The sequence below is a fragment of the Globicephala melas genome, chromosome 11, assembly GCF_963455315.2.
Source record: "Globicephala melas chromosome 11, mGloMel1.2, whole genome shotgun sequence".
Classification (NCBI taxonomy): Eukaryota; Metazoa; Chordata; class Mammalia; order Artiodactyla; family Delphinidae; genus Globicephala; species Globicephala melas.
The window spans coordinates 14,610,959-14,635,589 of record NC_083324.2 but is presented as its reverse complement, the minus strand read 5'-3'; the positions used below and the strand labels follow the sequence as shown (position 1 = coordinate 14,635,589).

The 24,631-nt window shown below is 36.4% G+C and overlaps 1 protein-coding gene across 1 annotated transcript in view; it reads left to right on the top strand.

The window, feature by feature from the left end:
* The window catches only part of CNTN6 (contactin 6), a 237,857-nt gene that overhangs the window by 87,204 nt on the left and 126,022 nt on the right, over positions 1–24,631 (top strand). The window contains 2 exon segments of the mRNA XM_060308373.1: positions 446–572; positions 6,494–6,669. Of these exon segments, the coding sequence (XP_060164356.1) occupies positions 446–572; positions 6,494–6,669 (303 nt within the window).

Genomic DNA, 24,631 nt, shown 5'->3' with positions numbered 1-24,631 from the left:
AAGGTGAGGAAAACCAAGGAAAGACTGGGAAATTGTTCTGCATTGAAGGAGACTAAGAGGAGAAAACAACTAAATGAAATCTGTGATTCTCTACTGGATCTTTTTGCTATAAAGGATTTTATTAGGGAAAATGGAGAAATGGGATCTGAAGATTAGATGCTAGTATTGAATCAATGTTAATTCCTTGATTTTGATCATTTTATCGTACGCTTTGTAGGAAATATAAACTAATTTATTTGGGATGATGTGGCATAAATTTGCAAAATTACTCTAAATGGCATGGAAAGAAAATTTTTGTACCATTTCTGAAACATTTTCCATATGTTTGCGATTATTTCAAGATAAAATGTTTTTAAAACTATGTATTGACTTGATGTCTAATTCAGACTTGCATTCAAAACAGGGTCAGGTTTTTTCATGTGGTGTAATTCTTTTCTTTTTCCAGGTGATGGTCGTTTGAGCCGTCCTATTTTTACCCAGGAACCACAAGATGTTATTTTTCCTTTGGATTTGTCAAAATCTGAAATCATCCTGAATTGTGCTGCTAATGGTTACCCTTCACCCCATTATAGGTAAAGTTCTACTTCTGAGTACCACACTGCTTGTTTTTTTTCTTTGTCTTCGGGGTAAAATATACACACAATAAAGTGACTTAATTTGAAGTGTACAGCTCAAAGAATTTTTACATAGGTATACAGCTGCGTGCCCACCACTCAAATGAAGATATGGACATTTCTGGTACGGCAAACTGTTCCCTCATGCCACTTGCCAAGTGATGACTACCCCACCCCCACCCGCAGCAACCACTATTATGACTTATTGATTAGGTCTGCTTAGAACAGTTATTCTTGAGATTGGTGCCATGCAGTGCCATGTTATGGAGAGAATTGACAGAGGAAAAGAAAGAAAGAAAACGGAAGGAAAGAAGAAAGGAAGGAAGGAAGGGAGGAGGGAAGGAATACAGGAAAAAAGAAGAAAAAATAAAGGGAAAGGACAGGAAAAGATTTGTTTCCCCAATATGAAAGACTATAAAGCACAAGTTCATTTTGCACTCCCTTCCCCACAATTTGGAGCCACTGCCTCAGTTGCCCCATATACAACGCCTGTGAAAATGTTCCCCTAAAAGGAATTAATCCAGATGGAAACTTTATTTTATCCGACTAATTTTTGTGGCTCCACTGACATGTTCCATCACCCAAAAAGCACTGGTTTTAGAAAAACATGTTGAAGACAGCTATGTACCATCTAATGCAGAAAAGGAATTTTCATTCTGGGCAAGTAGAAAAATATATATTTGCTCCTCACATATTACCTCTGAAATAATAAGGCAGAAAGTTCTGTAGTGTTTCAGTTCTTAGAATATTGCAGTAAAGGCAGAATCTGATCCACCTTGTGGGTGGACTTCACAAATTTAAAAATATATGCATGTATGTATTATGCTTATATAAATCATAAAGATATTTTGTTGGTAAGAACTGCATATGCAGTGTGAATACAGGAAAAGTAGAATAAATATTAAAATCACTATTGATTTTAAAATCACTATTGGCTTTGGGATTTTAAAAGCATTTTTTTAAGTCTTAAATTTTAGTAGTTAAGTTAAATCATCACACACAAAAAGCAACAATTTCAGTCCAATTTGGCAAAATAAGCTGGCTTGGCGTGATTTTTATGTTCCATTAAAAATACCAAATTTCTATGTATAATTACTTTGATCTTAAGATTGTCTAGATTAACTAGCTAAATGACTTAAACGCACAAAGTTAAAGAGAACTCTCCTTTACATTGTATTTTGTCAAAAGAACTTCAGGATTTGTTTTTTACAACAAAAGAGCTGAAAAACTGTGTCTTACTACACTTTATTAAAGCTTTCCTATCTTTAGGGCACCCAAACCAATAAAGTCCATCTGGTTGATGAAGATTACTTAGCTTATAAATTGGTTCACCCAGTTCATGGTTGGTGGTTTGTTTTCCTTAAATACAGAGTTATCTTACTTAACTTAAATTTGGTTAAATATATAAAAATGTGATTAACACATTTTTCAGGATCACCTTACAGTTTAAGTTGGAATTTTATTTTTGAATGCCAATTTGATTGATCCTAAAGATTGACAGAATTTGTTAGAGAAAGGAAAAAAAAAGTATGAATCCCTATAAAATAAGAAACATTTGCTAAGTATAAGTAAGATAAATCATCAGTCAATCATGTACTTATATAAAAATATCTATTGGCTTATTAACAGGCCGAAAGATATAAAACAGTGGTTCTCACAACAATTTGCTAATATTATCTATGAAGAAATACACTGAATGAAGAGATTGCAAATTCCAGTGTTGTGAAATGGCTTCTGTTTCTAACATACGTAAAAATTAGGAGGCTAAAGACCTCCTAATTTAGGAGGTAATTTAGCTTCTTATTTCCAATCCCCATAACCAGGTTTAGCTCGGCTCTAATATCATGGTATAAAATACTCATAGGCAAGAGGCTTTGAAAAAAGAGTGAGAACAAAACCAAGTTTTTAATGCTTAAATGTCAGACTAAGACCCAATTTTCTTGATAATAAAGCAAAGGGCAGAGGTATTTCAGACAATGCACATTAGCAACAAAATACAAAATTTAGTTTTAATATAATCCTTTCTAACTTAAAATTTATTTTTAAAAAACATCGTAACTGTATTCATCTTAGATTGTGTGTGTGTATATGAAATAGAGGAACAATCTTTATGATTCAGAGTCTAACATTATTTGAGGTTATTTGGATATAGTGTGAAGCCGTATTAAAGAGCCTTTGACTTAGATCCATTCCATATGTGACCTTGGAATAATCATTTCTTTCTCCTGGCATTGGATTCCTTATCCACAAAGTGAGGGTGTGGTTGACTTTAAGGTGTGTTTTATTCCTTTTAGTAAATTCCTTTAGCAAATGAAATCTCATAGGAGAAAATAAGCAATATTTAAAGCAGAACTTTGGAAACAGTTTAAAAGTAACTTGCCTAAAGTCACTTACAGTTGGAGTCAACACCTTCACAGACAGGATTTCAGTAGAAAACAAGAAGATACAGATGTCAGGCAAGTCGGCACAGAAGTTTTCCCATGGAAAGGATCATTCTTTATTCTTTAAAAGACCAGGCAACACATGGCAATTAACATCTAACCAGGAAGCTTTGTTAAGGGAAGGAAAATGGGTTATGCAAAAATGTACTTGGGTAGGATTGTTATACTTTAAAAATGTTAGGAAAATCAGATAGTAATGAGCTTAGTTCCAGCTCAGAATATATCTTTTATTTGGGAAAATGAAGGAACACACACATAAATCATTTTTACGTTGGATACACTCTTTATCAGATACACTATCTTTGAATGTCATAGAGGATTTCTAACACATGTTCTCTGGACCTGGTCACAAGAGGAGGTTCCTTTCTGTTAATTTAATCTACTCCAGTCACAAAGACATTCTTAAGTCTGGAGAAGCTCTAGGTCTCTGAGTAAAAATCATAAAAGTTGTTACTCTGCCTTCTATTCTTTTTATTCATTTCCTCACTTGATCTTCTTAACAACCTCATGTGATAAAGCAGGATATTTTTATTGTGCAAATTTTATAATTGATGGATATGATTTTTGGAGAAGTCATTACTTGCACAAGCATACACAGCAAAGGAATGTCAAAGCTAGGCCTAGGACTCTTTCCACAGGGTCAATGGAGCCAAGTTTAGTGCACATTACGATCACCCAGAGAGACTACTAAAAAATTTATATTTTTGAAGTTCTTCAAAGGTCTAGGGATGGGCCCAGAAATAGTGCTCCGTGTAATTCTAAAGCAAGGCTCAGTTGTGAAAAACACTCACGTGCACACACACACACACACACACACACACACACACACTCTCATGCATTATCACAGGCCAGCAAACAAATATAGCCCCCAGCCATTATATTCTTAACTACTCAATAGGGAAGGATGTTCACCAGAAAAAGTTCAAGATTTTAGTTCAAATCCATATGTTTCATGGAATTAATATGATATTAAGGCAGATGCTTAAAATAATCATCTATAGCATATTTCCTAGTTTGCATCATGGGATAATTCTCCTGGGCATGCAATTCTATCCGTAACATTTGTATGACAATCACTTGAATTCATTAATACTATTTCTCCATTGATTTAAACATATTAATTAAGACAAAGCCCACATCACGACTTGAACCCTTGATCTATATGCACAGTTTAATAATCATTGTACCATAGTGATTAGAATGATTATGGGGATACTGTGAAAAATTCATTTGCTGCAGCTAAGCCAACAACTTTGAATTTGTGTTGAAAAACAATTACTGAGCTTAATTAGGAGCATATAATGATGACAGCAGTTATTTCAGTGATTGATTCCAAAATTAAAGAGAGCTGGCCAACTAAGTGCTGTATAGCCTTTGCATTGAAAATGAAAGGGAACACAAAGGTTAAAAGACCATGTAAGACAGTATTACAGTGCTGGCAAGGAGAATATTCGAAGCTTCAGATAGGCCTAAAAAATAATAGTTTTCGCCATTTTCTTCTTCTGAAATTAGAACAAGAGGCCGAACAAATTTTTCTAGAAAAAAATTTGGCAGATAGCTCAGGCAAATGAAATATACTATTTTTGACTGCTGTCTTTCAACTTCCTTTATTAAAATGAAGTTGAGGTGCACAAGAATTGGCTAAATAATTTAAAAGTGACAGAGTTTGTTCAAAACCTCTGGATGATTTGATATCTGGTCAATCACTTCTCATCTTTAATAGGGTAGATTACCTAAGTCCGTATTTCTTTTCTACTGTTGTAGATATTTGCCAGACTTTTTCCACGGGATGTTTCAGAATACTCCTAAAAAAGCCAGTGACATCTGGAATAATGCTATAAAATGTCATTCCTTTCTTACAGTTAGCTACCTCTACCAAAATAAGGGAAGAAACTGCAAAGCTGGCATAGACCCTACAAAAATATGATTTGGAAATTGGCTATATTACATAGGAAGAGGCCACTCACTTGTTTTTCTGACTGATTATCTTAATTGAATAGTTTAAAATGGGCTTCCCTGGTGGCGCAGTGGTTGAGGGTCCGCCTGTCGATGCAGGGGACATGGGTTCGTGCCCCGGTCCGGGAGGATCCCACATGCTGCGGAGCGGCTGGGCCCGTGAGCCATAGCCACTGAGCCTGCACGTCTAGAGCCTGTGCTCCGCAATGGGAGAGGCCACAACAGTGAGAGGCCCACGTACCACAAAAAAAAAAAAAAAAAGGTTAAAATATCTCTTTTCTTAAATGCTTTGTATGACTACACACAGCTTGTGCCCTAGAAATATATCTGTTTAAGTATGTAATATTCTTATTTCAAAATGTCTGAATATTTTGATGGAAGTTAGGGGTTGCAAGGTGGGGGAAGTGAATCCAGTTAAAGATAATTACTGGCTATTCATTCATCTTAAAATGACCAAATGCAATTTCTAAAACATCTTATATTTCTTTGAAAATAAATATAACTGTTAGGCCTTTCTGATACTTAATTCATGTACAAAAAGATTGTTGACTAATAGGTAAGCCAAGAAACTTTTTGCAGCCTAAAATAGAAACTTCTCAAAATGCATTTGTTTTTGTTAAGGTATAATTTTAGTTTGGCATTTCTAAATACTGTTGAAATATTTCTAAATACTGTAGAAATACTGAAAAATATTCAGTATTTCTAAATACTGTTGAAATTAATTTTCCTAGTAAGAGACTAACAGAGACAATCATGTTCTAAAGTACTCTGGTTATTTTTGTTTTGTTATCGGCCTCAAATTGGCATTGTAAAATCTTTGCTGGCTTTCTTTGTGCCATTTCTAATATATTTTTCTTGGATTTCTATGTCTAAATCATTTTTTTTTTTCTTTTTGCGGTACGCGGGCCTCTCACTGTTGTGGCCTCTCCCGTTGCGGAGCACAGGCTCCGGACGCGCAGCCTCAGCGGCCATGGCTCACAGGCCCAGCTGCTCCGCGGCATGTGGGATCCCCCCGGACCGGGGCACGAACCCGCGTCCCCTGCATCGGCAGGCAGACTCTCAACCACTGCGCCACCAGGGAAGCCCTGTCTAAATCATTTTTGACATTCAATTTTGCAGTATCAGTTGTGCGTGTTCAGGTATGGTACGTGTTATTTGAAAAGTTGCTATAGGAATAGGGCAGCCAGGTTTATTGACTGAATGTCTACTTTTTATTTCTCAAGAGTTCTATTGCCTCTTTGTACACATTTGGGTGAATGTTCATAATCTGTAAAGAGTAGAAGATCTTCAAAATAACATAGTTATTGATATCACAGAGCTCATGAAGACAATTATCTTTTATGAAACTGGTGGGATATATCCACATAAAACCATGTTTTGTTTCATTTTAACAGTCTCAGGAATTACAGGTGCATGTTGTTTAACACAGGAGTGGTCAACTCTGTATATCAGAAACATGATTTGATTTTTTTTTCCTTGAAGGTGGAAGCAAAATGGCACAGATATTGATTTTACCATGAGCTATCACTACAGGTTGGACGGAGGCAGTTTGGCAATCAGTAGCCCCCGCACAGATCAAGATACTGGCACGTACCAGTGCCTGGCCACCAACCCTCTGGGAACAATTCTGAGCCAGAAGGCGAAGCTCCAATTTGCATGTGAGTTTGTGGGAAAAATCTATAATCTTTATGTTTCTAAAAATATATTTTTATTATAATCATAGTAGAAAAAAATCCAGCTTTGCCAATCACATGCTCTTTGAGAGCAAATATGAATTTATAGAGGCAAAAAGTTTTAACAGTGTGCATTTTGTGAATTCAGACTCCTGGGGATAGCTGAAATCTATTTCAAAAAAGAAAGGAAATATCAGTGTTATTGTATTTTGTGAATTATATTTATAAATATCTCTGAAAGTTCCAGATATACATATTAAGATAAAGATTATATATATTACTCTTTTTTCCTTTTTCTTTTGCATTGGGTATTAGTATGCAGAGCACACGAAGCAAAAGCTGAGGGCAGAGATGTCTTTTGGGGGAGGCTAGTATTCTCCCAGGAAAAGTGATCATGCATCCACAGTTTGATGTAGGTGGAAATAAAGTAGTTGCCAAAGGCAGATTTTATATTAACTGTAACAATGTCCAGCTGCATCACAAAAATGTCATCCAAATAATTACCTTGGTGACATTTGGGGACATTAGCAGATGAACAACAGACATACTGCTCCTTATATAGTTTTTTTGTAGTGTTTCCAGGGGCTGAAATGTTTCATATTGGATCCAGGGAAAGCCTTGTTTGAAAGTAATTACATCTGTTGATATGGATGAAGTAGAAGCCTTAAATGTCTCCTTTTGTACCCCCTCCCTGACCCAATCCCTACCCGTGTCCACCTCAGAGGATATATCAGGGGCCAAAGCGTGAGAAGCTACTCTTTGCAGCCCTCATGAAAAGGTCTATGATTCTGTTACTTTGAAAAAGTAATTATTTTGAAATTTAAAAAATAAAATATATGTCCAAAGCCCACCCTGTAGAACTACTTTAGTCATCACTAGATATATAAATTAACAATTGGGTCTGTTTCCCATTGCAAATCTTGTGTTCCAAATATGTGTTCTTGTGTTCCAAATATGCCTTGTTCTACACATAGCTCCCCTATGTTGACCATTCTGGGGATGGCATTGTTTCTGAATATGTATGTGAGCATATTCAGAAATAAGTACACACACACATACGTATATATATGCATGCGGTCATAAATATACACACATTATACATATGTACATATATGTATGTGGTCCTATATATACACACATACACATGTATACATACACACAAACATTACTAAGTGTATCTGAATGTATTTATATCTGCAGAAATCAAAGGATAATGCAAAAGTTTATAGAGCTAAATGGAATCTGAACAAAGGCTGATGGCTGCTTGAACCTTACGGTAAAGATAAACACAATACTTGATGTCTGCATTTCAGCTAAGACCAGCACTTGGAAAAATAATAGCAAGCAAAATACTAATAAGAAACTTATTTTACAGAAGTAAACAATTGCTCCATAGACTGTCAATGATCCTGCCAAAAGAATTATATCTCCTACCTGGATAGGCGATAACCCTAGAAGATACACATGATTTGGATCAGATTGCATAAGAATAAGTTTGACTTTCTGGCAAAGGAAAACACATACAGCACATTTATTTGCTATACCCTGGAGTTTCTCTAAAGCTATGGATTCTATCCATTCTTGAAAATAACTGAATACTTACGATGAAAATTAATGCACTATGCTTTACATGGCCATCTATTTCCTCCTCTTTGTTCCCCTTCTTAAACAAAAAATATATATTTTTATTCCCCTACATTATTTTTTCTCACCTTTTTTCTGCTTTTAAAAATACGTGTAACTAGAAGTTTTTCAAAGTTAAATCATATTTTCTCTTTGCTAAAAAAAGAGGAAAGGTTTCAATTAAGAAGAAATTGTATGCTTTCATTTGGATGAACGGGAAAATCAATTCTGTCCTTGCTGACTTTCTTGTCTCTTCACAAAATTTTCCTTTTTTTGAGTTGAAGGTGTGTGACTGTTGATCCCTAAAATCGTTTCTATTACTATTCATGCAGAAAGAAGAATGGCCTACATCCATTAGCTGATCTTTCTCCTGCAGACTTAAAGGATCTTATGTTCCAAGTCTTAAACTTGAAAACAAGAACAAAAACAAAAAAAGAACCACATAACTCTGCCTTTCGTGTCCAGTATCTGTAGTGGTCCCACGCCTGAAACATTTCCTGCTAAGTCCATGGAGAGATTTGGTTGAGTGTAATTATCTCTTGAATCAACCCTAAACATAACCAACATATTTTAATCACCTATAAAGTATCTCCCTTCATTTCCTGTATTTCATAAGTACTCTCGCCACCTTACTTAAGTCAGTTGTTCATTCCAAGTAGTAAATAACTTCTTTTCAAAAGGTGAACATACCAGGTCTAGCTTTGCTACTGCTATTATACAACTCTGAGTGGTTTACTTTTTGTACAAATGAGCACAAAGATCTTAAAGATGAATCGAAAAGTGTTGATGGAGACTTGCCTGGTGGCACAGTGGTTAAGAATCCGCCTGCCAATGCAGGGAACATGGGTTTGAGCCCTGATCCAGGAAGATCCCACATGCCGTGAAGCAACTAAGCCCACGAGCCACAACTACTGAGCCCACGTGCCACAACTACTGAAGCCCACATACCTAGAGCCCATGCTCCGCAACAAGAGAAGCCACTGCAATGAGAAACCCATGCACCACAATGAAGAGTAGTCCCAGCTCACTGCAACTAGAGAAAGCCCACAGGCAGCAAGGAAGTCCCCGTGCAGCCAAAAATAAATAAATAAATAAAAACATCCTTTAAAAAAGAAAAAAAAACACCTTAAGTCAAGACATAGACCATGGAAAAAAGCAGAAAGCTTTCTATTAAAAAAAAAAAAATGTGTTGATGACTTACAGCCCAGAAGACTCCACTTACAAATTCTTTCTTCTAATCTCATTTAAGAGATACAGGATATTAATTTTGCAAAATAGGTTTTCTGAAATTTCGTTCAAAGAAATTACATTTGTATCCACATGCAAATCTATGCATATGCATAATCTCATTAATAAGGTTACTCTTCCAAAAAGAGAGGAAGGGAAAGAGAGAGGCAGAGAAATAGAGAGACAGAGAGAAGAGAGGCAGAAAGAAAAAGAGAGAACATAATAGAAGAGAAATATCCAATTGGGAATTTCTCTATGAAAACATCCTGAACATCACTAATCAGTACAGAAATACAAATCAGAGCCAGAAAATGCTGCTTCACACTCATGAGGATGGCTATTATTTTAAACACACACACACACGCACACACACACACGAAGAAAATAACAAGAATTGGCAAGGATGTGAAAACATTGGAATCCTTGTGCATTACTGGTGCGAATGTAAAATGGTACAGCTACTGTGGAAGACAGCACGGCAGTTCCTTAAAAACTTGAACATAGAATTACCATGACACAACAATTCCACCTCTAGGTAAATGCCCCAAAGGATGGAAGGGACTCAGGCAGATGTTTGTATACCCATGTTAATAGTGGCATTATATATAACAGGTAAAAGGTAGAAAGGACCCAAATGCCCATCAACAGATAAATGCATTAACAAAATGTGGTATAAACATACAACAGAATATTATTCCACTTTAAAAAGGAAATTTTATAATTCTATTACATGCTACACCATGTATGAACCTTGAAAACATTTTGCTGAGTGAAATAAGACACACACAAAAGGATACTTATCGTAGGATTCCATTTATATGAGGTAAGTAACTAGGCAAATTCCTAGACAGAAAGTAGAATGGTGGCTTCCATGGACTAGGTGAAGGAAAATGGGGAGTTACTGTTTAATGAGTACAGAGATTTAGTTTGGATTGGTTACAAAATTCTGGAGATGGATGGGGATTATACAACAATGCAAATGTACTTAATACTAAAGAATTGTATACTTAAAATGGTTTAAATGGTAAAGTTTATGTTATACATATTTTACCACAAGTTTTTAAAAAGTGATATCATCAGAATTCAGGGGAATAAAAGTAATCATTTCAGTTGGCTTTTTTTCCTCCCATAATTATCAAAAAAAAAAAAAAGAGTAAGTTTTCCTTATTAAGTATCTGTTCTGTTTCTTTGCACAGAAAAAGTAGAATCCAAATGCAAGTCTCCAACCAAATGGAAAGTTTCTAAAGCCAAGAGCCGCACCCTCAACTTAATTTGAGTTCTCACCACTACTTTCATAAATTTTCAACATTGTCTATTTTGCTAGAAAGGCTTTTGTACCTTTCTGAACATCGCAACAATGGTGGTCAAATGCTAATATTTTCAATACAAACAGATCTGAGTTCAAATTCTATCTTTGTAAAACAACCAGTAGTATGATATTAGGTCACCTCTTAACAATATTAAGCCTCTTTTATGAAATGTATACAATGAGAATTACAGCAGCATCCACAGGACAGTGAAATGGATTAACTGAGGTAATGAATGCGAAACCCCTGGTCCCTTATAGGCACTCAGGAAACGGTAACTCTAATTCTTCTTTTTATATTTTCATTTACTCTCTCAAGTTGGCCAAACATCTACATATTTCAAACTGCTACAGTTACTCATAAAAAAATCTAGTTTACATTTTAAAACTTTCTCCAGACCAGCTGTTCCCTTGTTTTCAAGACTTTTAGGTATTTTACATATATTACCTTTCTTGAACTGTGGAACAACCATAAGAGGAAGATGCTATTGTTGTCCCCATTTTACAGATTAGAAGTCTGAGGCTCACTGAGATTGGAATTTTTTTAAAAGCATATTGTTAGAAAACCAGTTGTAACTTGAGTATAAAAGTTCAGATTCTAAAACTTATGGCTTTTGTGTTAAGGTATTCAGTCCTTTTCAAACACTGCCCACACAAATTATGTGGACCTTTTTTCTTTATTTCATTTGCTATTGGTATAATCATTGTTGAAATAATAGGCCATATCTGTAGGACAGTAACCTTCACAATAAGCCTGGTGGTAGATGCTGTTGGTGCCGGGTCCAGATCCCTTTTAACGGGCAGTGGGCTCAGCTGTTAATGCCCACAGCTGCCCCTGTTCTTCAATGCATGCCCTAGAGCTCCCCATGGGGTCAGGATGGAGCTAGACAACAGCTGAGACACCTTCTTGCTTAGCCCCTTCCCTTGCTCTATCCAGTTTCCATCCCTCCATTTCTCCTGGGAGTGCTTCCTCAATAAATCAACACCCTGAATCTCTGCATCAGACTCTGCTTCTAAGGAGCCCAAAGTAAGACAGACACTAAACATTTAATATAAGATATTTATCTTCTTCTTGACAGAGAAATTGGGTCCAGAAGCCCTAATACAAATTTCCATAGGTAAGAACAAAGCTATACATCAAAATAAAATTGTGTCAACAACTCTGCTTCCTACCAGTTGGCAGTCAACTGTATAGTGCCACTTTGACCTTCAGAACAAATGAATTATGAACAGCCTTTCAGTAACTAACTTGTCCATGGGAGAGACTCTGTAGGTAAATACATTTAGATAGTTGATGACTTTTGTTTGCAACTTCTGTCCTGATGTTCAGAAATTCAAAAGCACCCTTGGAGTTTATATTAGACTCAGCCTGTTAGAGTCTGCCTCACCTTGAATCATCCCACCATGAAACCATCTTGAAATGCAGCCCAAATATAAAAAAACTCTGTTATGAAAAATCCTCCTAAATAAAATCTGTCTTTAACCAGCTATGTTACTCAGACAAGTCAGTCATCTCTGTGGACTTATCAAAAGTATGTTTTGAACTATTTAATTGCAAAAGTCTCCTTCAGTTCTTCCACGCAAGATTTTGTCATTCCAAATTCTCAGATAGATTCTAATTTAAGCTCTTCTCTTCTTCCTCTACCCAACCTCAACCCTAAATCAAATTCAGCAAGTGTCTAGTCATCAAAAGCTCCTGTTATCACCCTGGTATTCTTGAATGATAACACCGGTTTGACTTTTTACAAGCTACACTTGTAGCTGCTTTGAATTTCTTTTATTTCTCAAGGACTTTGGTGGTAAAGGTTGAATGTAGACTCCTTCCTTTCATATGTATGTTAATGAATTACTCCGTACTTCTGTGAGAGAACATTGCATCTGTCATTGCTGTTTAAAATGTCATCCTTGAGTAAAAAAGATAGGCATTTTGAAAGAAATCCATGATTTCACTGAGCTGTATTTTTTTTAGACACTCATAATATACAACTCTACCAATGAATAGATCAACATTGGGATAAACGTTACTTATGAATAGGGCTTTTTTGGTCCTGCACTATTTAAAATTTAATCACAGATACCATTTCACATAAGTTTGTTCCATTATTGCTGGAGCCTCCTAGCCTAGCTAGACCGAAGCTGGACTAGTTGAATAAATGAATGGTCATTTATTTATTCATCCACCAAGCAACCAGAAAACACCTTATTTATATGCATCAAGCACTGTGCTAGGGAGTAAAGATTAAATGATAGATAAGAAATAGCTGCTCCCTGTCTTCACAGAGCAGGCAGGTGAAATCTTGAGTGCAAGAAAAAAAGGAAAGAAATTGCTAGCATTTGCATAGTACATATTATATAGCAGGCACCGTTCCGAGCTTTTTATGTAAATTAACTTCAGTGAGCCTTACACAACAACCCTATGAAGTTACTATAATCCCATTTTCAGATGAGCAGATTGAGGCCACAGAAGAATTAACTAACTTGCCCAAAATCACACACATAAGTAGCACAGTCAGTATTCAAACCCAGGCAATCAGAACCTGGAGTCCAAGTTCTTACTGCCCACTGTACCTCCTCAAAAAAAGCCTCAGATGATGTGAGATGTAACCTATAAGGGAGACCAGAGAAGGAAGTAGTAAAGTTTGTCTGGATTGGACAAAGGGCAAAGGAAGCCTTCCAAAGGCAATTGGGCTTGAACTGAGCCTTGGAATATTAGTTTGTGTTCCAAACACAGAGAGTAGGTGGAGGAGAACATTCAGGTTGACAGGAGAGTGAGAGGAAATGCAAATGCAAACAAGTCTCAAGCATTAGAGAAAATGAGAGGGCAATGGCAAAACCCAGGCCAGGGTGCCTGGAATGTGAAAGGCCATGATTTAGAGATAACTGGTTTTCTAGGACAAGGCTGAAACATAATTTGGAGCCAGGTATATCCAAATTTTGGAGACCCTTTATTTCCAAGCTTAATCTACAAAAAATGGAATGATTGGGTGATATTAGGAGATGACAGAGAAACCTGCAGAACTTCCTCATATCATGAAGCTTTTAGGCAGAGGTACCAGGCATGAACTGCCTATGTTTGAAAAATATTCCCCACTCTATGTGACATTGTGCACAGGTGCGAATTTAAGTGTAAAATGGAGGTGTCAGTAGTACCCACCTTATGTAGGTTTACTGTAAGGCCCAAATACTTATGATTACATGTAGAGCAGTGGGTAAGGGCACCTGATATATTGTTGTTGAGTTGTTGATGGAGAGCTTGGCAGAGTTCTGCCCATGCAACTATTAATAGCCCAAGTTTGGGGACTTCAGTACTTATCCTATGAACAATGGAAATACTTTGATGTTAAGAATTTTCAAGTTATTTATAGAACGTTGCTTGAAAACGCCACATACTTTTCCCCTTAAAAATATCAGTCTGATAAATTAATGATATTACTAATATTATTAAAACCACGGCACACATATTTAGGGATGTTCCAAACCTCATTTCTAACACTTGTAGGATGGGGTTAAGGGATTCTTGCTCCGTGTCACAGGGTTGATTTTAGGTGGCTCAAGGTTAAAATGCGATAATATTTCATTTTAAAGGGCTATAAACATGCAGGCATTTACAATCACCATAATTCTTTTTTCCAGAGAAATGCCAAGGGTTTTATATCTGCAATGCTGTTCATCTTTATTCTATACCTGTAAGCTCTCCTAAACCATGTTTTACAGATGAAGAAATTAAAGAAATTCGAAGTGGGGCAATTATGTTACTCGTCCAAGGTCACCAACCTACCACAGACTTAGAATTTCTCACATCTCCATCTGAAAATAATTTTTAAATATAATTTATTTGTAGATAGAGGAAGTAAAACAGAATCCACATGAATCCAAAACCCATAGTCAGAGAACAACAGAAAAGGTCTCCAAGTAAAAGTAATGATATCAAAGCCTTTGGCTCTTTCGAGGATTTCTAAGATATCTGTATATTTGTAGGTGATGTGTATTTTTATTTCTGTCTCTTGCCCAGGGTCTGTACAAGCATGAAAAACAACAACAAAAACCCTCTCACATCTTAGAAATAAATTTTAAAATCTTCATTGGGTACTGATGAATTCAGAATGTCTTTAATATTTTTTCATATATAAGAAATATAAAAACAGTTATACATGATCCTGAAGATATACTGACAAAGTGCATTTATATCTGAAAAGCAAATTAAAACTCAAGAGAAGGGGTTTTAAAAATAACACAAAAACGCATTTGGAAACTGTAAAGGCTCTGATAATTGTGAAGTGTGTGTTAAGTGGGTAATGCGTATCTAATTATAAATGTAAATGCTAGATGGTTTTTAACCTTTTTTTTTTTGTACATCAGAAAAGTATCTAAACAAAGTGGGTAAATAAATATTTTCCTTTAATTTATTAAATAAAAGAAATCTGATAAATTAGTATTGATTTTTAATGATCATTTTGGAAACAGCATTAAACAATGTAGCAATGGATTTAATATTCTGAATTTATCTTAATGTAATAACTGTCAGTGGGTATCATAAAAAGGAGAAGAGTTTGCCTTCGCTTTTAAAACTAATCTAAGCCTTAAACAAATGGACTCAGAGCAGCTGCATGGTTGAATTATAGCAAGCCACTGTTATTTTTATTTTTTTCAATCAACAGGACAGTGGATTATCCAATGTTTTAGCCTCATTTTCTCTTCATCATCACTGCTGGACATCTATTTATGTATCTTATCAGAAATGATACTTTTTAAAAATGCAGGCCTTCTCTTATCCCTCACCTCTACTCATATTCAGCAGGACCTAGTCTTTTTGGTCCATTTGAATAAAGTTGTACATTCGAGGTGCACAGGCAAAGAGCTGGGGTGGGAGAAGACAACGTTAGAAAGTAAGGTATTCATCCGATCAAAACTGAGATTTTCTGATGTGTAAAACTGAGAAAGAAACCCAAAGCTGAAGTGCTTATTTATTACTCTTATGCTATCTGACAAATGATTTTGAGGAAGTTTTGAACATAGCCTGTAGAGATTTTGCTTTTGAGATTTATAAATTTGGTCAGGAATCACAGCAAAATTTTTATTTGTACTAAAGAATCAGATGAACTATTTTCTGGGGTTTATTATTAATGTGTTACCAAAATAGCAGACTAGAATTAAATGTTTAAAAAGTAAATTCAAATGATAAAGAGGATTTGGTGGTAACCTCTGGAAATGTTCATCATGTTTTAACGTATTAATTTATATACAATCTTTTCCAAGAAGCAAAACACATACAAGAAAATTGCAAAACATACATAGATCAGTGAAGCAGTACTAAACCAGATTCAGAAACAGAAAACTGGGAACACTCCAGAAGGCCCTCCCCTGGTCTACCCTTCCTGTTACTACTCTCTCTCTCTCTTCTCCACTATCTTGACTTGTAAATATATAATTAAATATTGTCTTTTTGAATTTTATATGAATAAAACCATACAATATATATTCCTTTGAGTCTGGCTTTGTAGCCGACAGTATTTGTGAGATTCATCCATGTTGTTGTGGGTAGCTGTAGATCATTAATTTCCATTGATATATAATATTTTATTGTACGAACATACTACAATTTATGAATGACGTCTACTCTTAATGGAAATGTGGATTGTTTCTAGCGGCAAAGATGAATAATTCTTTACGAATAATCATGTATCTATCTTCAGTACATTTGTGTATACATTTCTCTGTTGTATATACCATAGTGTAGAATTAATTATAGGGCATTTGGGTATGCATATGTACAACTTTAAAAGATAATGCCAACTATTGTCTACAGTGGTTTTATTAATTTATCTTTTTACCAGCAATGTTTTTTTCACAACACTTGGTATTGTCAGTCTTTTTTAAATTTTAGCTTTTGGGGAGGATATGTAAGGGTATCTCATTTGGGTTTAATTTGCATTTCCTGATAACTAATGAACTTGAGCACCTTTGACATGTGTATTGGATACATGCAAAGCCTCCCCCGCTTTAAAAAAAATTTAAATCATTTTTCTATTGAGCTGTCTTTCTTTTTCTTAGTGACTGATTCTAAATATCAGCACAGTGTTGGTTTTATGTAGGGAAATAGCTTTTTCTACCTTGTGGCTTGCCTTTTTATACTCTCTTAATCATGTCTCTGATAAACAGAAATTTTCAAATTTAATATAGTCCAATTTATCGATTGTTTCCTATATGTAATGATGCTTTTTATAAAAAGTTTTAGAAACGTTATCCTGCCCTGATTAAATGAAGATACTCTCCTATATTATCTTCTACAGTTTATTGTCTTGTCTTTCATATTTAAAACTGCAATGCACCTGGAAGTTATTTATTTATTTATTGGCATGGTGCAAGGTAGGTTCAATATATATATCTTCATAGGGATCAAATCGAGCCAACCAAGATATTAAAAATGCAGCCCTTGCCTCACAGTTCTATAGTGCCATCTCTGAAGGTAATCAAGCATGCATACCCACTGCTTGGGACTGCATTTAGGCTCTCTCTTTTCTCTTCCATTGTTATATTTGTCTATCTTTGTGCAAATGCCACACTCAATTACAGCAGTCTTATAATTAGTCTTGATATCTGAGAGTTATTAAAATAGATGATATGGATTAAAACTGAGGCTCAATCTGTCAGCTAAACTGAAGGGGAAAAATATCTCAAGTAAAATAAAAAGGGAATAAAAATTCATATCATAAAGTCATATCCAATTACTAAACTTAAGCTTTTCAGTGGCCAAGGCAAAAAAGGGTTCATATCTTCCAGGGGATAAAAACATGCCAATTGTTCTTATAAGCATAATCGCTCTGACTCTAGAACCTGAGAGAAGCTTCTCTTGTGAATCCTCAGGAGCAAAGTGGGTGATTCAGTGGATCACATTCCCCTCACAAACCTGCTCAAATGCTTACAACATTGGATTTCTTACGGTGACTTCTTATATCATATCTTTAAAATAACAGCTCACATTCATTAGATACTCCTTAAGCCTCTTCCATAGCGTTAGTTAAGAGGCTTCCCGAACTATGTGCCTAGTTTACTATCACTGTAGCCAATGTCACTATCTCTATTTGCAAATCTCACCAACCTCTGGCTATAGCTGTGACACCACCACAGTAGGTCCTCTGTACAGGCAATAGAAATGAGTTGCTAAATTTTTCAAACTTCAGGTGAATCCAATGCTTGCTTTATTCACATATTATGTGGCTCTTCTTTGTGGAAGGCTCACAAAGCATAACTCAGTCCAGAGGTCCTGCCTACCTATTTCAGAAAACTAGGTTAGAATATTTTTCCTGGACATTTCTTGGTGTGCTTCAATGAGCCTGTGCCTTTTCCTATACTTCCGAGATTGATGGTTTGGGAAGAAAGTTGTTCTGCTTCCTGAACTGGTGGTGTTACATTTATGTTACCCCCTTCTCCATTCTTGTAGGAGCCAGGGAATGATGGGAATTTATAAAAATAAGGCACATAAGCATTTCAAGTTTTAAGATACTGAGTACATCCTCTATGATGGATGCTTACATATATGTTCCTAAAAGGAGGTCACAACCTTCTCAACAGTTCTTTCTAGCTAAAGAGGATAATTTACTTTAATCCTTCAAACTACCATGTAACACAGAAGCTACCATTATAAACCCAGTTTTATAGACGAGGAAAATTAACTTCAGAGAAGTGGAGTAACATGCCTAGGGTCATTAGAAAATAGTGTAGGTGAGATGTAATGCCTGAGATTCTTGATGTTATAACCCACTTCCCTAATCATTCAACTAGTGCTTGTCAAATGTTAATTTAATATGCATACAAATCACTCGGGGACCTTATTAAACGTAAGTTCTGTTTCAAGAGGCCAAAGGGGGGTGCCAATAGTTTAAGTTTCTAGCAAGCTTCCAGGTGACACGTATGTTGCTGGCCTCAATACCATATTGAGCAGGAAATACAGTCTCAAAATAAGACTTATGTTAGTGCCTAAAGACAATCTAATAGCAGCATATAGAGGTTAACCCAAGGTGATATAAAAAGGCAGCTATGATATGGTCTACATAAATCCAGGGGAAAAGCAAATGTTAATCTATATTTCCAAACTCTAAGACAGCCATTAACATATTTATTTCCACATTCAAATAATGCATATTTATTGAGCACCTACTATGTGACAAACACAGGTGGAAGCAGTGAGCAAAGTAAACTTTATTTTCGGTGTTTGTGCACCTGCTCAAATATAACTATAGGCTTACTTAAAAAAAAAAAATCAATGCCTTTGGAATATAGAACAAGAAAAAAATGTGTTTGAGCATCAACCAAAACAATAGGTTTTCAAACTATAATCCCGTCAGAAATTTCTACTCATGACATCAGAAAATGCAAATGAGAAAGTCTAGATCTGCAGGCATGACTTAAGGAGTCAACTGCAGGGTGTTTCCCCACCTATTTGAGAATACTTAAGTTGACAGATCTACTTTCACATGCATATTAATGAGTTTGTTTGCATAAGTTAATTCTATTTTATGAATGGGGATTATATAACCCTCATTTAATTCTTCCAGAAATCCCATCCATAAGAGCTACTAGAGTTTATCTTACTAGGGTTCTATCCCTTGAGCACAAAGGATTTATTTTAATTATTTCATCAGTTTTAAGCAAAAGTAATCAAATGTAAACAACTGTGCTACGGGGCTGTTCCCCCCACCAGTTGCCTCAAAGCTTTCTGTTTTTGTCTTTGTACTGCTCTCAGGATTCATTTAGAAAGTAATCCTAGTGTTTTCATTTAAGAAGGAACAAAATCTGGCTGAGTCAAACATCGAAGTTTATGACACTTCTTTTTGGCACGTCTAGAAGGTTTAGGGCCTTGACTATGGTTATTAACATAAATATGAATATTTATAAAAGTTAATACGTATCCAGTAAGCCAAGCCCTGGGAAAAGCAGTTCCCGGGCTTGCTTAAATTCCCACAGCAAGTGTGCGGCAGAGCCAGGATTTTAAACGTGGCTCTGACTGACAGCAGAAGTCAGGCTTTCAACACAAGCATCCCCAGTGGCAGGTGTCCTAAAGAAGCATCTTACGGCCTGTGGTCCCGGTTATCTCATCTCTGCCCTCCACCTCTCTTTCTGCAGTTAACAAAAGGAAACGTCAGTCTGTGATGCTCCGAATAAGGTCCCTTCCCCTCAACTCCACGCTCTCCCAACAGAAATGGAGAGGGTGTTTCGACAAGACCCTCCACCACGCATCCCCAAGCACGTATCCTTGCCTCCGTATTTGCCTTGACATTACCATCTCTGATATGCTGGGGATCCACTGTGCTGTACATAGGGCACTGTAATAAGCCTAGAGTTCCAAGGTCACCCCTTACTGCCCAAACCCTCATCTACACGTAACTCTGCTTGTTCCCACTTCTGACCCCATTTGCCAACCCTCCCCCAGCTGCTAAAGTTCTTCCCTGGACTTCATGAAACGAAGTCAGTCACCAGCCGAATCCTTATACCCTTAACCTTTGTTGACTTCCTCCTCACTGGGTTGCATCACCTGAAATTTGGCTTTCATCTGAGGATGCTGCTTCTCTTGTATTCCGCCAAACTTGTGACTATTTTCTCCCAGGTCCTCTTTTTCTTAATATTTTTATTTTATATTGGAGTATACTTGATTAACAACGTTGTGTTAGTTTCACATGTACAGCAAAGTGATTCAGTGATACATATACATGTAACTATTCTTTTTCAAATTCTTTTCCCATTTAGGTTATTACAGAGTATTGAGCAGAGTTCCATGTGCTATATAGTAGGTCCTTGTTGGTTATCTATATTAAATATAGCAGTGTGTACCATGTCCTCTTACTACCCAGTCTGTGAGTGAGGATAAAGTGCCCCTTTTTCCTCAATGCCACTTCTAGATGACCTTCCTCTCATATGTAATGCCCCAGTCACTAGGATCATGGCCATTAGACTATGCTACCCATGTTGTCTTCATGTTCTCATTCCAGATCATCCCATCATTCCTTGGAGACTTTACCTCCTAGCTTATTGTTAATTTCACCAAAACACTCTTGTCATATTCTTGGCCATTTCATCTTACACTATATTCAGCATTCAGTATTCAATAACCTGATTTCTCAGTTCCTTGATTTTTTATCTTACATTGACCTTGTTCATCTCTCTACCTTAGCCAAACGCCACCCAGTCAAGTTGACTCCAAAATCTTGTCACTATCTAAAATGCCAAGCTTCACCCATATCTAATTTTTCAACCTTCCCAACTCTGGAACACCACTTCTTAACTATCTAGCTCACTGCCCCTATTATAGTCCATGGACTCCAACCACACTGCGACTCATTGGATCCTATAATATATTAATCCTAACAACTACCCTCTGTCCCTCTCCCACCCCTTGTCATCATTCTGTTTTTAACCAGACTATATTCCCTGATTTACCTTTGAAACCGTTGTTTTCCAGTTACCCCTGACTCAACTGCTCATTTCTTCCTTCATTTTATTCATCTGGTGAAAACCTAACCACGGTGAAATCCAAAACAGAATTTTCACCCAGAGAAAAGTCCAACCATGACAACTGGTCTCATTTTTAATTCATAAACACTGACATCAAGTGGGACCTTACTGTCACTTAACATTAAGATTAGGAAGGGAAGTAATCATGAATTCAAAGATGTTACTGTGTTGGGTTTCTCTTCCCCCACAAAGTCTTCAAAGTCTTGGCCTCTTTTTTTTTTAATCTCACAACCTATTTCCACTTTTTAGACATCACCCAGCTTGCCTTTCTCTTTAAATACATGTCATCACCCTCTTTCTGTACTGAAATTCACTTTTCCTGAGTCTGACTGTGTGCTGTCCTCCAAGGATAAGCATACAGGTGTGTGATTTTCTTTTTGTGTGCCTTTTCTCTCATTAGTAGTAATCAGTAATAGAATGGCCCAACTACTTTCTTTCTCTAAAGTGTCTGGATTTCAGAATTCTCAAAGTTTGATAGTAATGATCTTTCTTTTAAAATTCAAGTTTCCTGACTAAGATGCTCATTTTACTTCCGGGGAATAGGATTTTGGAAATGCCAAACTACATGTAAAACTGCATGCAAAGAGGGCTCCTTCTTGTCAAGATGACTTGAGGAGACTCACAGAGACTGGTAAAATGCATCTGTGAGAACCTCCAAGTTGGACCATTCTAAATCCTATTGGTGTTTGGCTCAGTACAGGGCTTAAATAATCTTCCCAGGGCATCTCCTTAACAAAGATTCCCTGTTGGAAGACGGCATTGCTTGGATAAATCTGGCAAGTCAGATGCTTAATTTCTGCATTTTCTCCACTGGACTGCTAAATTTTATTTAGAGACAGGTATAGGAATGGATACAACGTGCATGGTCTAATCTAATTAATCTATTTCAAGCATTCTCTTTTGTCAGCTGACAAAACCCCTTCAGCATCAGTTCTCACACCACCTCACCTAACCCAGCCCAGCATCGTGATGCCATACCCTTTACTCTTATATTTTTGAAAGCAAGAAAAGGAATGTTTATATTTTTATTTATTCTCTTAACTCAGTAGTGTTGGTCTGCACAAAATTGAGATCTTAATAAATACTGAAGTAGGTGTTCACTCTTTTTCTTTATATAAATAGACTTATTGATGTTTATATTCTCCTCATTATTATATTTTGAAGTGTGGCTTTGTGTTTTATTCCTTTTGTTTTAAATCTTGGTATAAATGATATCAGAGTGCAATTCCTTTTGCAACATTTTTTCCCCCTCTACACTAAGTTTTAAAATTTAGTCATATTTCTACATGCTGGTTTCCTTCTTTCCTTTTAACTGTTGTATAGTATTTCATCACATGAATAAAATAAGGTTTATTCTATTTCTATGCAAGGATGGAAATAAAAATTTATTCTTATTTTTCAGGAACAATATATTACAAAGATATATTCATATATTTATGAATTCATTTAACTTGTTTTTACTGAGCTACTATCATGTGTAAGGCACTCTGATATTTTGAAGGTACAGTGCTTGACAAAACACACATGTCCTTGGCCATGATGAGTCTGTGTATGTAGTGGGAAAGGGATCATCTAAATATATACATAGCATAAAAACCTTAATAAATAGTTGAAGAAATTCTGAGAGACTAAAATGTAGGGGTTATTTATTGGTGGTGCAGGAAAGTAGGACTCAAGATGGATGAAATCTCTGATGGATGAAAACTAGAGTTTATCCAATACCAGTGATACATTGTGTTTTTTATACCTAATGCTATAATAATGCTGTTAAACAAACAAGGAGAAAACCCCTGTGGTATATAGCAGTAAACCTTTATTTTTGGTCACAAATCTTTGGGTTACTAGGTGGTTTTTCTGGTCTCATCTGCGCTCACTTATATATTGGGGATGGAATAAGCAGCTCTACTGATTTTGCTGGGTCCTTTCAGTACAGGCTGGGGCAACTGGACTGACTCAGTTCTTCTGCACAGAGTCTCTTATGCTCCGGCAGGTTAGTCTCAGCTTTTATCATAGTGGGGTGGGGTTCCAAGAGAAAGAGAGTGAGCAAAAGATTACAAAGCTATTTTGAAACAGAGGCTCAGAATTGGCAGATTGTCACTTCTGCTGCATTTTGGTTGTAAGGCCAGGCCAAATTAAGCAGTGGTAAAGTAGACTATGCTTGTGATGAAAGGTCCTCCAAAGTCATATTGCAAAAAACGTGGGTATAGTGAGAGGCGAGGAATTGGGGCTAATTTGCAAAAACTCTCCTATAAATGATACAAGGGATGGCACTGAAGAAAATTCCATGTAGGGGGAACAACATATTTAAAGACTTAGAGGCTGAAAGGAACTAAGACATTCCAAACCTAGAAAAAAAAGGACATTGTGGAGTTTTTTGAAGAAAATGAATGGTAGAAAGCTGAAGTGGTTGGCAGGGATCAGGTCATGCTGGCCTCACTGCCCATGTTTTGGATTTTTTTTTTTTTTTTTAAAGGGAATTCTTACTTTATTTTTTTTTATTTTATTTTTATTTTTTTTTTTTGCGATACGCGGGCCTCTCACCGCTGCGGCCTCTCCCGTTGCGGAGCACAGGCTCCGGACACGCAGGCTCAGCGGCCATGGCTCACGGGCCCAGCCGCTCCGCGGCATGTGGGATCCTCCCGGACCGGGGCACGAACCCGTGTCCCCTGCATTGGCAGGCGGACTCTCAACCACTGCGCCACCAGGGAAGCCCCCATGTTTTGGATTTTGAATTGTGTTCCAAGAACAATAGGACCCCACACAATTTTAAGAAATCGATTGCATGATCTCATTTTAATTGATTTTATTATCTAATTTAATCTTTTCATGATTTAATAGATTATATAATCTAATTTTTAATTAAATTTCTTTGGCTAATATGTGTGATAACATATAAAAGACTGTAATTATGCAAGTGATGAAACAGTTTGGGAAGCTATACAGTTGTTCAGCTGTTATTGAATAGATGAGGAAACCATGGGTGAGAGGGTAGCAAAGGAGAAGGAAAAGTGGAGATACTGTGGAGGAATTTGTGATGTTAATGTTTGCTGCTAGAGGGATATCAATTTTGAGGGAGAAGATGATATCAAAGATGGTCAAATGGATAGTTGTGTTTTGTATGAGTAAGACTGAAGAACTACTTTGAGGAAGGAATTAAGAGTTCCATTTTAGGGATGTCATATAGTTAGATGTGAAGGTCTATATTGCATATAAATATTACCTGAAGCCATAAGAGTGGCTGAAGTCATCAAGAGTGAAATTTTCTAAAGAAAGAAGAGGTCC